This window comes from Perca fluviatilis, chromosome 19 (assembly GCF_010015445.1).
Source record: "Perca fluviatilis chromosome 19, GENO_Pfluv_1.0, whole genome shotgun sequence".
NCBI lineage: Eukaryota > Metazoa > Chordata > Actinopteri > Perciformes > Percidae > Perca > Perca fluviatilis.
In genome coordinates, this window is record NC_053130.1 from 9,628,154 (window position 1) to 9,641,458 (window position 13,305).

The 13,305-nt window shown below is 40.4% G+C and overlaps 2 protein-coding genes across 2 annotated transcripts; both read right to left on the minus strand.

Annotated features, from left to right (window-relative positions):
• Positions 1 to 1,773: 1,773 nt before the first annotated feature.
• Positions 1,774 to 6,580, minus strand: cgas (cyclic GMP-AMP synthase). The gene is made up of 5 exons (XM_039783519.1): positions 5,520 to 6,580; positions 5,120 to 5,333; positions 3,785 to 4,042; positions 3,314 to 3,413; positions 1,774 to 3,097 (listed from the first exon to the last, which is right to left on the minus strand). The coding sequence occupies exons 1-5, from the start codon at positions 6,339 to 6,341 to the stop codon at positions 2,767 to 2,769; spliced, it is 1,725 nt and encodes a 574-aa protein (XP_039639453.1). The 5' UTR covers positions 6,342 to 6,580; the 3' UTR covers positions 1,774 to 2,766.
• A 106-nt stretch (positions 6,581 to 6,686) lies between these two features.
• Positions 6,687 to 12,698, minus strand: eef1a1a (eukaryotic translation elongation factor 1 alpha 1a). Its single transcript, XM_039783521.1, has 8 exons — positions 12,086 to 12,698; positions 10,490 to 10,675; positions 10,206 to 10,354; positions 9,559 to 9,859; positions 8,690 to 8,840; positions 8,246 to 8,502; positions 7,677 to 7,911; positions 6,687 to 7,527 (listed from the first exon to the last, which is right to left on the minus strand). Exons 2-8 carry the CDS (start codon positions 10,631 to 10,633, stop codon positions 7,403 to 7,405), a joined length of 1,362 nt encoding a protein of 453 aa, XP_039639455.1. The 5' UTR covers positions 10,634 to 10,675; positions 12,086 to 12,698; the 3' UTR covers positions 6,687 to 7,402.
• Positions 12,699 to 13,305: the final 607 nt, after the last annotated feature.

The window sequence follows — 13,305 nt, forward strand, 5'->3', positions numbered from 1 at the left end:
AACTAAGACATAAACTGAACAATTTTCACAGACATGTGACTAACAGAAATGCAATAATGTGTCCCTGAACAAAGAGGGGGTCAAAATCCTAAGTAGCCTGCAGTGCATCTCCTCCTCGTGTACTGCACCAGACTGGCCGGTTCTTGCAGTTCTTGTTGCCACCTGTACCTGTCCCGCAGCTGTGATATTCGGATGTACCAATCCTATGCAGGTGTTGTTACACGTGGTCTGCCACTGCGAGGACGATCAGCTGTGCTTCCTGTCTCTCTGTAGCGCTGTCTGTCTCACAGGAGGGACATTGCAATGTATTGCCGTGGCCACATCTGCTGTCCTCATGCCTCCTTGCACCATGCCTAAGGCACGTTCACACAGATTAGCATGGAACCTGGAGGTATTTCTTTTGGTGTTTTTCAGAGTCAGTAGAAAGGTCTCTTTACTTTCCTAATTTCCTTTTGAACTGTGACCTTAATTGCCTACCGCCCTTAAGCTGTTACTGTCTTTTCAACCGTTCAACAGGTGCATGTTCATTAATTGTTTATGGTTCATTGAACAAGCATGGAAAACATTATTTAAACCCCTTACAATGAAGATCTCTAAAGTTATTTTGATTTTTACAAAAGTATCTTTAAAATAGTGTCCTGAAAAAGGGGCATTTCTTTTTTTTTTGCTGAGTTTATATACTATGAGTTTTTGACAATATTTTGATATACTATGATTTTTTGTTTTTGTTTTTATGACTTTTTAATTAGATTTTTTTAAAATTTTTTTTTTTTTTTTTTTTTTTTTTTTTTTTTTTTTTTTTTTTTTTTTTTTTTTTTTTTTTTTTAAATACTGACTTTTTGATGAGGATTTTATGACATACTGTGACTTTTTTGACAACATTCTACACTATGACTTTTGACGAGTTTTATGACTTACTATAATGACGTTTTTGACTTTATGACACTTAATTATGTCTTTATGAAATTTTAATGACCTACTATACTATGACTTTTTTTACATTTTTATGACATACTACGTATACTATGAGTTTTTTGACATTTTTGTGACGTACTATATTATAACTTTTTTGACCACATTTTTACATAATATCCTATATATTTTTATGACATACTATATGACTGTTGACTTTTTTAATGGCATACTGTGACTTTTTTAATGACATACCAAACTGACTTTTTGATGATATTTTTATGATTTACTATACTATGACTTTTGACATTTATTTAGAGATTTTTATGACTTTGATGAGATTTTTATGATTTTTTTTTTACATTTTTATAACCTACTATATTGTCTATTACTTTTTCAATGACATACTATGACTTTTTTGACATTTTTATGACACTATTAATTTGATTTTTATGACCTATGACTTTTTTGATGAAATTTTAATGACCTACTATACTGACTTTTTACTTTTTCATGAATTACTATATTATGACTTTTTTGACATTTTATGACTTACTTAATTATAACTTTTTTATGACCAACTATACTATGAATATTTGATATTTTTATGCTATACACAACTTTTTTGTGGAATACTTTACAATGATTTTATTTTTACAATTTGTTTTATCCAACTATACTATGACTTTTGTGAAATTGTTATGACATACGATCTATGACAATTTTTATGCATACATAACTTATTATAACATTGACTTTTTTATGAAATATATTGGGGTTTTTTTTTGTGGCATTTTTATGACACACTATTGTTACAAACGGGCTCAGGGAATGCGACAAGGATGGACTCCATGCAAGATATTACTTAAAACCAACAATTTATTGAATTACAGTTAACACAAATCCAACAATGGAGTGTGTAGATTAACAAAGTCGGTAATGAAAGCCATGTGTGGATGTGTGTCAAGTGTGCTGTGAAGGTGTTGAAGGTGCAAAAACAAAAGGCAACGATTTAGGGTGGATTTCTGCTGGAGCGAGAGACAGAGATACAGGATAAACCCATTGTTCCACCTTTTATATCTGCAACACAAAACATACCTTAACAATACAATACAAAAGGGACAATACAATAATAAATGTAGAGAAAGAATTAACATTTCCCCACTTTTTTTTTTATTTTATTTTTTAAAGATTATATTTTTGGCATATTTAGGCCTTTATTTTGACAGGACAGTTTAGACTTGAGAGAGGGTGAGTGACGTGCAGCAAAAGGCCACAGGTCGGAACCGAACCTGTATATGGGCATGTGCTGTACCAGGTGCCCTCTCCACTTTTAATTTGTTGTTTTACAAAGTGTCCCCATTAGGCTACACTGAAATGGCTATCGTACAAACATACCCATTCCCATATCAAATGAACAGTGACCTAAACTAGATCCAATCTTGCAACCTTGGCTTCAGAGGAGAAATTTAATGATGTGAAACTACTACATGCCAGAGCTAAAGTATATAGTTACATGACATTTAATGAAAATCAATAGGACACAATATATAAAACGGTACCCTCCTCAAAATGATTGCAGAGCCCAAGAAAGCATGTAACCAAACAGTGAGGAGTGTGGTCAGCAGAAAATTAGAATTTAACCCTTGACCCAAAGTACACATCAAAGTGTTCTGCTGCTGATGTTGGTCTGCGTCTAGACCAAACATACTTGATGTTCTGCCTTCACAAAATTCCATCTACCAAAACACACAAAACTGGAGTTAACACATAGCGCTAAACCAAAGTAGCGTACCCAAAGGCTTACTAGCCCACTAAGTCCTCCGTAGATGCACAAGACCTAGTGTGAAGTTGTCACTTAAAAATAGGAAATCCATTTTCCCGTTCCTCCCTGATACAACGAGCCAGACTTTTGCACTTGGACTGGGTGGGACCGGAGAGCAGGTTCTGAGTTGGGATAAAGAAGTTGTTGAGTACACCAGCTTCAAGATGGGCTATAAAGTCATCCAGAAGCAGCTGAAAACAGTGGCTCAGGTTTGATCCTATCCAGTCACTGTCTTTAGTTCTAGAGCAGCAAGCATGTAAGAGCGTGGTCTTGGCGTGGTAGGAGCAGAACTTGTCAAATGAAGAGTCCTTTTCCTTCAGCAGTTTGAGAAGGTGCTTTAGGAGCTTCAAACACTCCTTCCTGTATGTAAAGAGAAAGGAATATACTGTTATGGATTATTAGCTGAGGACAATAATTATGTGATGGTCATTATTTCCAAACATACATAGACATTTTTTTAATTTTAACTTTATATCTATTTTCTATGTGATGGAAATAAGTTGACATGGATACAAGAAAATCTATACAGTGTTATACTTTCACTTCAGGAACAAGTCAGTTCAAATCTGAAAAAACCTGCAGCATCGTGCTCCGGCTTTCTCACAGCATGTCTTCTCCGATCCGTGATTCTTCAGTATGGCTTTCTCAATATGAGAGAATGAAACGCGCCAAGTATCTGCATATCATAGAAGAGAAAATAGGGTTACACTTTACTTGAAGGTATCTACATAAGAGTGAGTGACATGACTGCCATGAACGTGTCATAAACATTATAAACAAGTCAAATGTTTGACATAACGCTTCTTTTAGTAAGTGTCATTTGGTTTTTGTTATAGTTAGGGTTATGGTTCATGTGTCAGGACTGTGTCATGACTGTGTCATGTATTCATGACACTGTCATGTCACTGTTATGTCGATACCTTCAAGTAAAGTGTTACACATAACAGTCAAGGGGCAAGGGAACTTGACGCTTCCCTTTTTTCTAAATTCATGAAACGGTTCACATGAAACCCCCACAATGATGTGCACGTTAAGAGTTAGACTTACCCTTGGCAAGGACCCCGTCATTTTCCACATTACCCCTGCCCTCGTATTTTGGTACTAGATAATATGGCTTTTGCTTGTATTCCCGCTTTACTTTAGTTCCCAGCCAGCCATCTATTTGAATGCCTCCATTGGTGAAAGGTGGCCAGCTTGATTTAACCATGATACTGAGAACAACGTCCAGTGAAATGGTGATTGATTGTACTTTTGTGGTTAGGGTCACTGCAGGGCAGCCTATTTTCTTTTTTTCCACCTTCCATTCTGAAAGAAAAAACAGGAAATACAAATGTATTTATTATTATATACTGTATACAATCTTACTATATCAGACATTCTCTTTTAAGATTTCTTTCTCTGGATCTTTTTTATTAAACATCGACATATATTCCCATCCCAAGACAAAATTGCGAGGGTAAAATGCATGTTGTGTATAGTGCGGGATGTAGTCTGAACATAGGGAGGGCATTTTGTTTCTGGCTGCCACAGTGACTGATTCCAATACTGCATTTGACCAACCCAACCATTACAGTTTCTGCCAATTGCTTACACACTGAAATCAAAAGTATTACACAATTATCAAAACCTTACACTCAAGGAGCAAAACACTGGCCCAGATGTGCACCACTGTAAACACAATGTCAGCCTCACACTTTTTGCAATGCAATACACACAGTGATTTGCAAAACACTAAACACACTTGTATTCATTAGACACACAGCCATCAGGTGTGCAAACACATGATTGCGTAAATGTAGACACACCAATCAGGTTCAAGCACTATAAAAATGCAGCAGGTAAGTCTAGTATTCTCAGTTCTTTTCAGATCTTCCTTTTTTTTCTGTAATTGTAACCTGTACTGGATACAGTATATTGTGTTTGTCTATTGTTTGTGGAGCTAACAGTGTTATGCACACTACTGTAGTAGCATGAAAACTGGGACATGTTTTGTTGTGATTCTCCATGTTGACTGATTTGGGTATATGGAGAGAAATACATTATATTTCCCTCAGTCTGCAGCATTGGTCTAATGTAGTGTTTGGTGAACTTATTGTATATTTGCACTTTCTCTGTGTACTTTACATTTACAGTACTCTAATCACTTAGAAGTGAAATTGCTAAAAGTGTTTTAGGTTAGCAACAGCAGTGTGTAACTGGTTCAAACTGAATTAAGTAATATGAAACGTGTTTCATATGGTAACGAAACATGTTTTTTATAAATTAGTGTATAGTTTTTGCAAGAGTGTTTCATTTTGCGAAAGGGTCTGAGGTGTTCTGCTAATTGTGTGTAGTATTTTGAAAAACTGCTGCTTTCAAACTAGTGCTAATTTTGATACTCACCTTGGAATTGCTTGACACATTTCTTCACTTCGTCCCTGAACTCCTTAAGCATTTCACTGGCGGATAAAGTGCTGGTCTCTTGAAATTTCTGCAAAGGGCTCTTGTCACGTTTTAGTTCCACGCTGTAATAGGCTCCATCCTCTCCGAATGGATAAACGTTCACTCGGTCAACAGGAATGGCCAGCATGATGTCGAATTCATCAGGTTTAGAAATCTGTATATAAAAACATCACCGTTTAATGCAACATGAAATATATGACGACATAATTGTACTGTACCAAATGTGAGTACATTTATTTTAATCGAAGTGCTATGCACCACATACTGACCACTAACCCCTTTCATCAAAAAATATGGAACCCAGTGTTTGTTTGAGGGAACTCCAACTTTAGCGGCTTACCTTTAGATTTTCATAGTAACTTCCAGTAGGTAGCTCTGTTACTTCTTTAAAGTATTGGGTGTTCTGTTTCAAATGTACAGTTATAGCTTTTACTATTTTATTGATGACTTCTGCTGCATCTGATCTTTCGTCCCTTTTAATCTTCAGATTTTCCAGAGTTTTGTTGAGGATAGAGTTTACTTTGTCTTCACGCCTTTCTTGTGGTACACAAGCCTTTGTGGTCTCCTTTGGGGTTTCTGGCAGCATTTCTGTGGTTGTCTCTTTGATTTTTCCTGGTGATTTGGCTTTGCCAGCGCATGTTTTTGCTTTGGTTGTCTTTATAGAAGCCGTCGTGGTGTCATTTGGGGCATCTGGCTGCACCTTTGTCAGCTCCTCTGAATTTTTTTCTGCCGATTTGGCCTTCCCATCACATTTCTTTGCTTTTGTGGGCTTCAGAGTGTCCTTTGTGGTGTCCTTTGGCGTCTTCGTTATCTTTTCTGCAGATTGTTCTGTTGTTTCAGCCCTGTTAGCACAAGCTTTTGTGCCTTGTACAGGAACCTTTATTTCTGTATTTGTACTTTGCTGCTTGTTGGTCTTCTCTGTGAATGGTTTTGTGGTCTTGTCTTTACAGGTGCTCTGTACACATGGCTTCTCCTCAAAGCGGACTGCCTTTTTCTGCGCCTTTGGTTTCTGTTCCTTTGTGGTGCGTTTCTGCTTCTCTTCTGCAAAGCCTTTCCCTGGACTTTTTGGCACAGATGGTTTCAATTCCTCAGGTCTAGTTTTACTCGTGGCACACTTTGTGTCTGGACTCCCTGCCTTGCCCGGTCTCCCTCTACCAGTCATGGTGATGCAGTGAGAGGAATGACACTGCTCTGGCAGTTACACTCGGAAGATTTTCTGGCAAGTGTAGGAGAACACGCCTCTTAGCACGCCCCTTTAGTTTTTCTGGTAAATGTGTTTGTATAATAGTCTTACAATTCATTTGAAAATTAAATTCCTTTTTTATTCCTCTACCAATACCTCCATCTTGTGGACACAAGTGTGTATCGTAAGAATGCTCTGATTTCTGTAAGACCGGTTTTATTTAAGACTACAGTAAATCAAGATGGGAAAGTTAAAGCCTTCGGTTGCCCTGTCACTTCTCTGCGGCACACCCAGAAAAAAATTACTAATGACCACAGCTCAACATTTTGGTTGAAACATGTTTAATGTAACAAAGAGGCTCATGCCATCTTACAGTAAGTCAAAGTAGCTTATGCCAATTTAAGCTTTTCCAGTGGAAGTGCAAAGTTAGCAAAACGCCAAAGTGCTTTAAGAATCAACAGGTGGTCTACTCAGAGTCCCTCGGGAAGGACAAATTTGGACCATTTGTTTTAAGTGCTTTTTATAGCTTAAACACAACAAATCACTAACTACTACTAATCTACAACTCGGAAGAACGTAGTTTTATCATAGGTTGTTGTTGTATAGGCTCCTACAGAGCACCATGTAGTTGCAAACAAACACTAAAAGCAAGACCTAAGCACAACATATACCATGTAAAGAGACCAGTGCCTGCACTCCAGAGAGCTAGAGCGTTGATACATTTCAAAACCTTTAATTGTTCAATGTCTCAATTTCACAGAAAAATATTGCCTTGAACCAAATCAACAGTGCACATTTAAAACTATCTGTTTGATATGACATAGTACGTAATGGTAATCTAAACACTTAAAATGAAGTCAGGAGTGCTGCCTCAAGGACTTAAGATCTAAATGTTGTTCTTTCCTTCGAATGCTTTTGCGATGCATTGTGATGATTAACCAGTCTTTGATTATTAGGTTGAAGCAGCCAATTGTCGGATTGAGTTGGATGACCGATGTCCTGCCCTGGGAGACCTTGGGGTCGGCAGAGTAGCACAACATTCATTTGTTCTTCTGGGCCTTCTGGGCAGACTTGGTAACTTTACCGGTGGTGGAGACCTTCTTTTCCACAGCCTTAATCACACCGACGGCCACAGTCTGGCGCATGTCACGCACAGCAAAACGACCTGCAAGGTAAAGAGGAGTAGAGCTAGATATTTTAGGTCATGGTTTCATCTCGTATGACTTGCAGTGTAGTCACAAAGCCTTTGATGGGGGAAAAAAGTGTGTTGGGAAGCGTGGTGAAATTCAACAAATCCTATACACTTTAACTTACCAAGTGGAGGGTACTCAGAGAAGCTCTCAACACACATTGGCTTTCCAGGAACCATATCCACAATGGCAGCATCTCCAGACTTGAGAGTTTTAGGGTTGTCCTCCAGCTTCTTGCCAGAGCGGCGATCAATCTTCTCCTTAAGCTCTGCAAACTTGCAGGCGATGTGAGCAGTGTGACAGTCCAGGACAGGAGCATAACCAGCACTGATCTGGCCTGGGTGATTAAGGATAATCACCTACAAACCAAAGAGATAAACATGAATGCCCTATTAACAAAAGATGATTTCCTTCCTGCCAAAGAAGTTCACTGCAAAGACTCGACTGTTGGCTTGTTCGGTGATAGTTGCTGTGATCGTCTTCTTTTGACACCTTCCCCTCAATGTCACTCTGAGTGGGTTGTGTGGTAGAAATTTAGACAAACTTGCAGCTTGACTTTCCAAAAAGTGGGATTTCGAAAGATAACTCAAAATAGATTTTATATCAAATATTCCTCAAGACTATAAATAGTTCAGGCTAAAGAAAGAGCTGATCATGTTTCATTTCTAGAAATGGATCCTTTGTAATGTCTACCTGAGCAGTGAAGTTGGCAGCTTCCTGCGGTGGGTCGTTCTTGCTATCACCAGCCACATTGCCGCGGCGAATGTCCTTGACCGACACATTCTTGACGTTAAAGCCCACGTTGTCGCCAGGGAGGGCCTCAGTCAGCGCCTCATGGTGCATCTCCACAGACTTCACCTCGGTAGTCACATTGACGGGGGCAAAGGTCACCACCATGCCAGACTTTAGTACGCCCGTTTCCACGCGGCCTACAGGCACTGTTCCAATACCTGAGAAGAAGTTCAGCACAGAGAACACTCAATAAAGGACATTAAAAGGAACATTAACGTAGTTCAGACCTACACTGTTTTGATTAATAAAGCTGACCAAGAGCTATATTTTGAGTCTATTTCACAATAACTCTATCCCCTGTTGTAGTTCAGATTTTATCCATTTCTTAATCAGTGCGCTACGTGCCTCCTATCTTGTAGACATCCTGCAGGGGCAGACGTAGAGGTTTGTCTGTTGGACGGGTGGGGGACTGGATGGCATCCAGAGCCTCCAGTAGTGTGGTCCCTGATGCATTGCCTTCTTTCCTATTGATCTTCCACCCTTTAAACCATGTCATCTAGAGACAAGAAGATAATGTACTATATTATACATTTTATACAATTACTGTATTGTCAGTTAAGAGGTTTTAGGCTTATGGTCATAGAAGAGAGCAACTGATTAGATTGCCATTTTTTAGCTGTAGTAAAAAAAAAAATTTAGGTAACTAATATTGACCAAAAAGCTTCAATGGCTCAATTTTTTTGTAAATAAAGTTAGACTACATAACTTTTTAAATGAAACACAATCTTTCTTTTTTGAGTGAGGCGCAGAATTCAAAAGCAGTAAAAAGCACTTTCCCAATTAAATACACTCAGGGGTTTTGCTGCTACATCCGTACTTGGTCTGCTATGACCAGTAGCATATGATGGCTAATGTTAGCAAGCCTAAGCTAGATATTTCTGTGTAAGTGACATACGGAGTCAGTTTTCTGATATTATGGCTCTTCTATACTTGTGCTACTGCCACAGTGGTCTCTGTTGAGTAATAGTTACATAGAGCTGCTTTAAATGCCTAACACAAGGGCACTTATATGTCTTAAAAGGTTAGTCAGACTCTTGAGCTGCTCTGATTGTTTGAATTAGACCGGCAGTCACAGCAACTGGTTAGCCTTTGAGCTACAGCTTCCCATCCCATGGCACCAGCCATGCAAATTAGTAATCAAATTCAAGGCTGCGTTTGTGTCTAATGATTTTTTTTTATAGCATTTGCATTCCTATCATTTGTGTTCTACTTACATTGGGGCTGGGCTCAAGCATGTTGTCTCCATTCCAGCCTGAAATGGGTACAAATGCAACGGTGTCCGGATTGTAGCCAATCTTCTTGATGTAGGTGCTCACTTCCTTCACAATTTCCTCATAGCGCTTCTGGCTGTAGTTTGGCTCGGTGGAGTCCATCTTGTTGATGCCCACAATGAGCTGCTTTACTCCCAGAGTGTAGGCCAGGAGGGCATGCTCACGGGTCTGTCCATTCTTGGAAATACCAGCTTCGAACTCTCCTACACCAGCCGCCACAATCAGCACAGCACAATCTGCCTGAAGATGCAGAAGATAAAACATAAGGACGGTTAGTATTGCAGTGGCTTTGGCCGTTGCACTAATTAATTTAGGACTTGAAGTTGACAACAATATGAACAACTTGTCCTGTTCAACAGGAACCTGGTAAATGAACTTGCTGCTACATACTGGATGCGGTTTATTATGACACATGTGGCTGCTTGTGATGCTATTTACGCGACAGTCCCCAGATAGTCACTGGAGTCACTGGTTATTCTTTCTAAAAAGGCCGTGCTGACAAACGACACCACAAGTGTGACAAAGCACAGGGCTGGGAGCCGCGCCCTCATGTTATACGACCTGGGGGACCAGGCATAGTTCTTGATGATGAAGTCCCTGCTATCCGGCGGATGATGGTGGTCACATAGTACTTGCTGGTTTCAAACTTCCACAGTGAGATATCGATGGTGATTCCACGCTCCCTTTCTGCCTTCAGCTTGTCCAGCACCCAGGCGTACTTGAACGACCCCTTCCCCATCTGGGGGGAGAGAAACAAATAGATGGTGATATGTACATAGTCGGTATGGCTTTTATGTCATGGTCAGAGGGGTGGGGGGTTCTGATCTTGAGAAAAGACGTTAATTGATTCAAGAAAGGCCTGTATCTCCTTCACCTCAGCAGCTTCTTTTTCAAACTTCTCAATGGTTCTCTTGTCGATGCCCCCGCACTTGTAGATGAGGTGGCCCGTGGTGGTGGACTTGCCAGAGTCCACGTGGCCGATCACAACAATGTTGATGTGGAGTTTCTCCTTTCCCATGGTAACTGGAGCCGGTTGAAGTCACGAGGCTGAGTCTGTCAGCTAAAACCAGTGTTAAATAAATTACAGTTAGTACGGTATGCAGGTGGCTCGCAGGGCAGGAAACAGAAACCTTTCATGCGCTAGTTATTGTGATTGACAGATATTTTAAGGTTTTGTGTGAGCAGCAAAATATACTTCAAGGTTGGACAAAAACAAATGATTGTTTGTGTACTGTTAGAGAGGCTGTTGGGTCTGGTAATTTAACACCGTCGAAATTGAATGGGCTTTGCAAGCTCACACAGCAGGAGATTGAGCAAATACATAGGCAGGGCGAGAGCTAAAAACACTGGTAGAGTGCTAATGCCTGTAGTGACTGGCGCAGGAAGAATTTCAAATGCTGCACAAGTTAGGAGTCTATTTTCCTTAGTTCATCAGCCCTTGGCTGACTGTACTGTCTGTTCGATCCTGGATATGATTAACTCAGGCTACTGACAGTGACGGCACTTGACTGGCAATAGATGTCTTCTTAAACAGTGTGTCTCAGAAGATTAGGGATGGTATCAATGGCCACGGAACTGCGCCAAGTCACAAAACCCTGTGCCCCTCCTATTCTGTATTCATCCATCCATCCATCCATCCATCCATCCAAGTGCCTGCTCTCCTGTCCTCGCTACCCCGCTCTGCTGTGCACAGACACATCAAAAACAAGGCTCTGATGTTACACAGCACCGACCTCTTTTCACAGACTTACTACAGCCTCATTCCAAGCCTGAATCCACCATTTTGTCAGGTCCTGATAGTGTAGCAGCCATTTCTCAGACACTGCAGTGCACTGCACACAGGTTAATGCAGAGGAGAGTAAACACTGTTGTTAACTCTGTAGAAGTGTCATGGTGATAACCTTGACTACGAGAATTGACAACGTGCACTACAAAGTCGTCTTCTAAATAGGTCCTGTGAGGATTTCTTTGATCTGAATCTAGTTTGCAGCAGGTAGACAGGCCAGTGGCTTTAATCCAATTGTAACACGATCTCTTGGCCAGACAAACTCAGTGCCAGGACAGATAATATTGACATGCGCGTATTTAACTCTTCTCTCATGTACTGTATAACGTTACGACAGCTGCCGCAGTGCGCTTTAATTCATTAAAAAATTATCTATAACACAGCGGACAATACGTAAGAATCAGCACAGCTACTGCGATTCATTTTATGTCTGGAATATTTAACGGAAATGTCAACCTCACGCCATGTTCTATCATTTGCCCGCTCATTGACGCTGGATGCGTACTAAGTACCAGGCGCCTGCACTCTTTCCTGCATCATAATAACAACAACAATAACAACACTATTCCCAAAACACTGCCTGGAGTCTCAGCCGCTACAGCAAACGCGCTTTTATTTTCCTGATAGTATCGATAAACAAAAACCCTCTCAATGCATAATGTCATCTAGGCTACTGTGTCGTACCTGAGAGCTGGCCGGTGTTAGTTTGGGTGCAGGACCGGAGAGGCTGAGGAGAGACGCTGATCCGGTTATAGCGCACAGGGCAGGCGGGGGTGTTGCGTAATTGCGCGCACCCGCTGTTGTACATCATCACAACGAGGGACCAGGAGAAGTTACCAGCAGACGAGTTTATTATAGGACACGGCTATACCGGCGAAGCATCCATTTGTCGGACACGACCCGTTCTGAATTTGCTCTATTCCGTGAGCGTGTCCAGAAAACATTTACCGGCGCATCATAGCCCAAGAACTGCGACACATTTTGGCAACCGACGTGAATTCGCTATTTTTGCTCTGTCTTCTGTGCCTTTGTAACCTTTAGTTTGTAATTAATGAGTTGTGACCTTAAAGCGAAGCACTATTTTGGACTAAGTAAGACTGTGTGGGAATTAATATCTGAGACGTTGCATACACTACTTTACGTAGGCCTACATAAACAAAAAGTAGATATAGGCCTGCCCTACATGAAATTAACCGACACGTGTTCTTTGTTGTCAGCTGCTGTTGTATCCGCCTTAAAAGTCAGCGTTGTGGAAAAAGTATCCGAGAGGAATAAAATCGCACTACAAGCTGCAGAATTATATCCAGTAATGGAAGTGGGTCACTAGAGAGATACTGTAGTGTGGGTGGTGAACAAATGAAGCGAGCAGCGTCTGTCACGCGCAGCTCTCACCTTTCCAGACGCTCCCTAGTTGGATTAAAATTAACTCCCATTCTCTTAACTTCTTTCCAGTGCGTGGGTTTGCTAATTACCACGAGATGCAGGGAGAGCAATCTCCAGGTAAACATAGTGTAGTTAGGACATTTCTTATCATGATACACCTTTTAGGGATATATATACAGGGAAGTCGGAAACTTCCATATCAAAGATTTCTAAAATATACCTGCAGTCAGACAGATGTTCATCCCAGTAGTAGCCCATGTGGGAATGTTTTTGTTTGTGGCTGTGACTTGTTACAAAGATGGGTTATTGTCTGTGATGATTAGTTCATTACCAAAAGGGTGAAGAGTGAAACCTGCCTAAAATTGTCATCTTCTCATTGTGTCTCCAGTGAGTGAGATTATGTTTTAACCCTTTCTGCTCTTGTTGGCGGTTTGTGTAGCTTGTGTCACTTGCCTTACCTAGCCCTGAACTCTACAGGCAGGATTTGTTAGTTTGAAGCACTTTTTCTTTTTTTAAACATC

Excerpts from the sequence above, each read along its gene's own strand:
- cgas (XM_039783519.1), bottom strand. The coding sequence starts at position 6,341 with ATGACTGGTAGAGGGAGACCGGGCAAGGCAGGGAGTCCAGACACAAAG. Across the intron at positions 5,334-5,519 it reads GTTACTATGAAAATCTAAAG|ATTTCTAAACCTGATGAATT; the intron begins GTAAGCCGCTAA and ends TTTTATATACAG. Across the intron at positions 3,414-3,784 it reads TGACGGGGTCCTTGCCAAGG|ATACTTGGCGCGTTTCATTC; the intron begins GTAAGTCTAACT and ends TATGATATGCAG.
- eef1a1a (XM_039783521.1), bottom strand. The coding sequence starts at position 10,633 with ATGGGAAAGGAGAAACTCCACATCAACATTGTTGTGATCGGCCACGTG. Across the intron at positions 10,355-10,489 it reads TTGAAAAAGAAGCTGCTGAG|ATGGGGAAGGGGTCGTTCAA; the intron begins GTGAAGGAGATA and ends CTCTCCCCCCAG. Across the intron at positions 8,841-9,558 it reads TGCTTGAGCCCAGCCCCAAT|ATGACATGGTTTAAAGGGTG; the intron begins GTAAGTAGAACA and ends TCTTGTCTCTAG.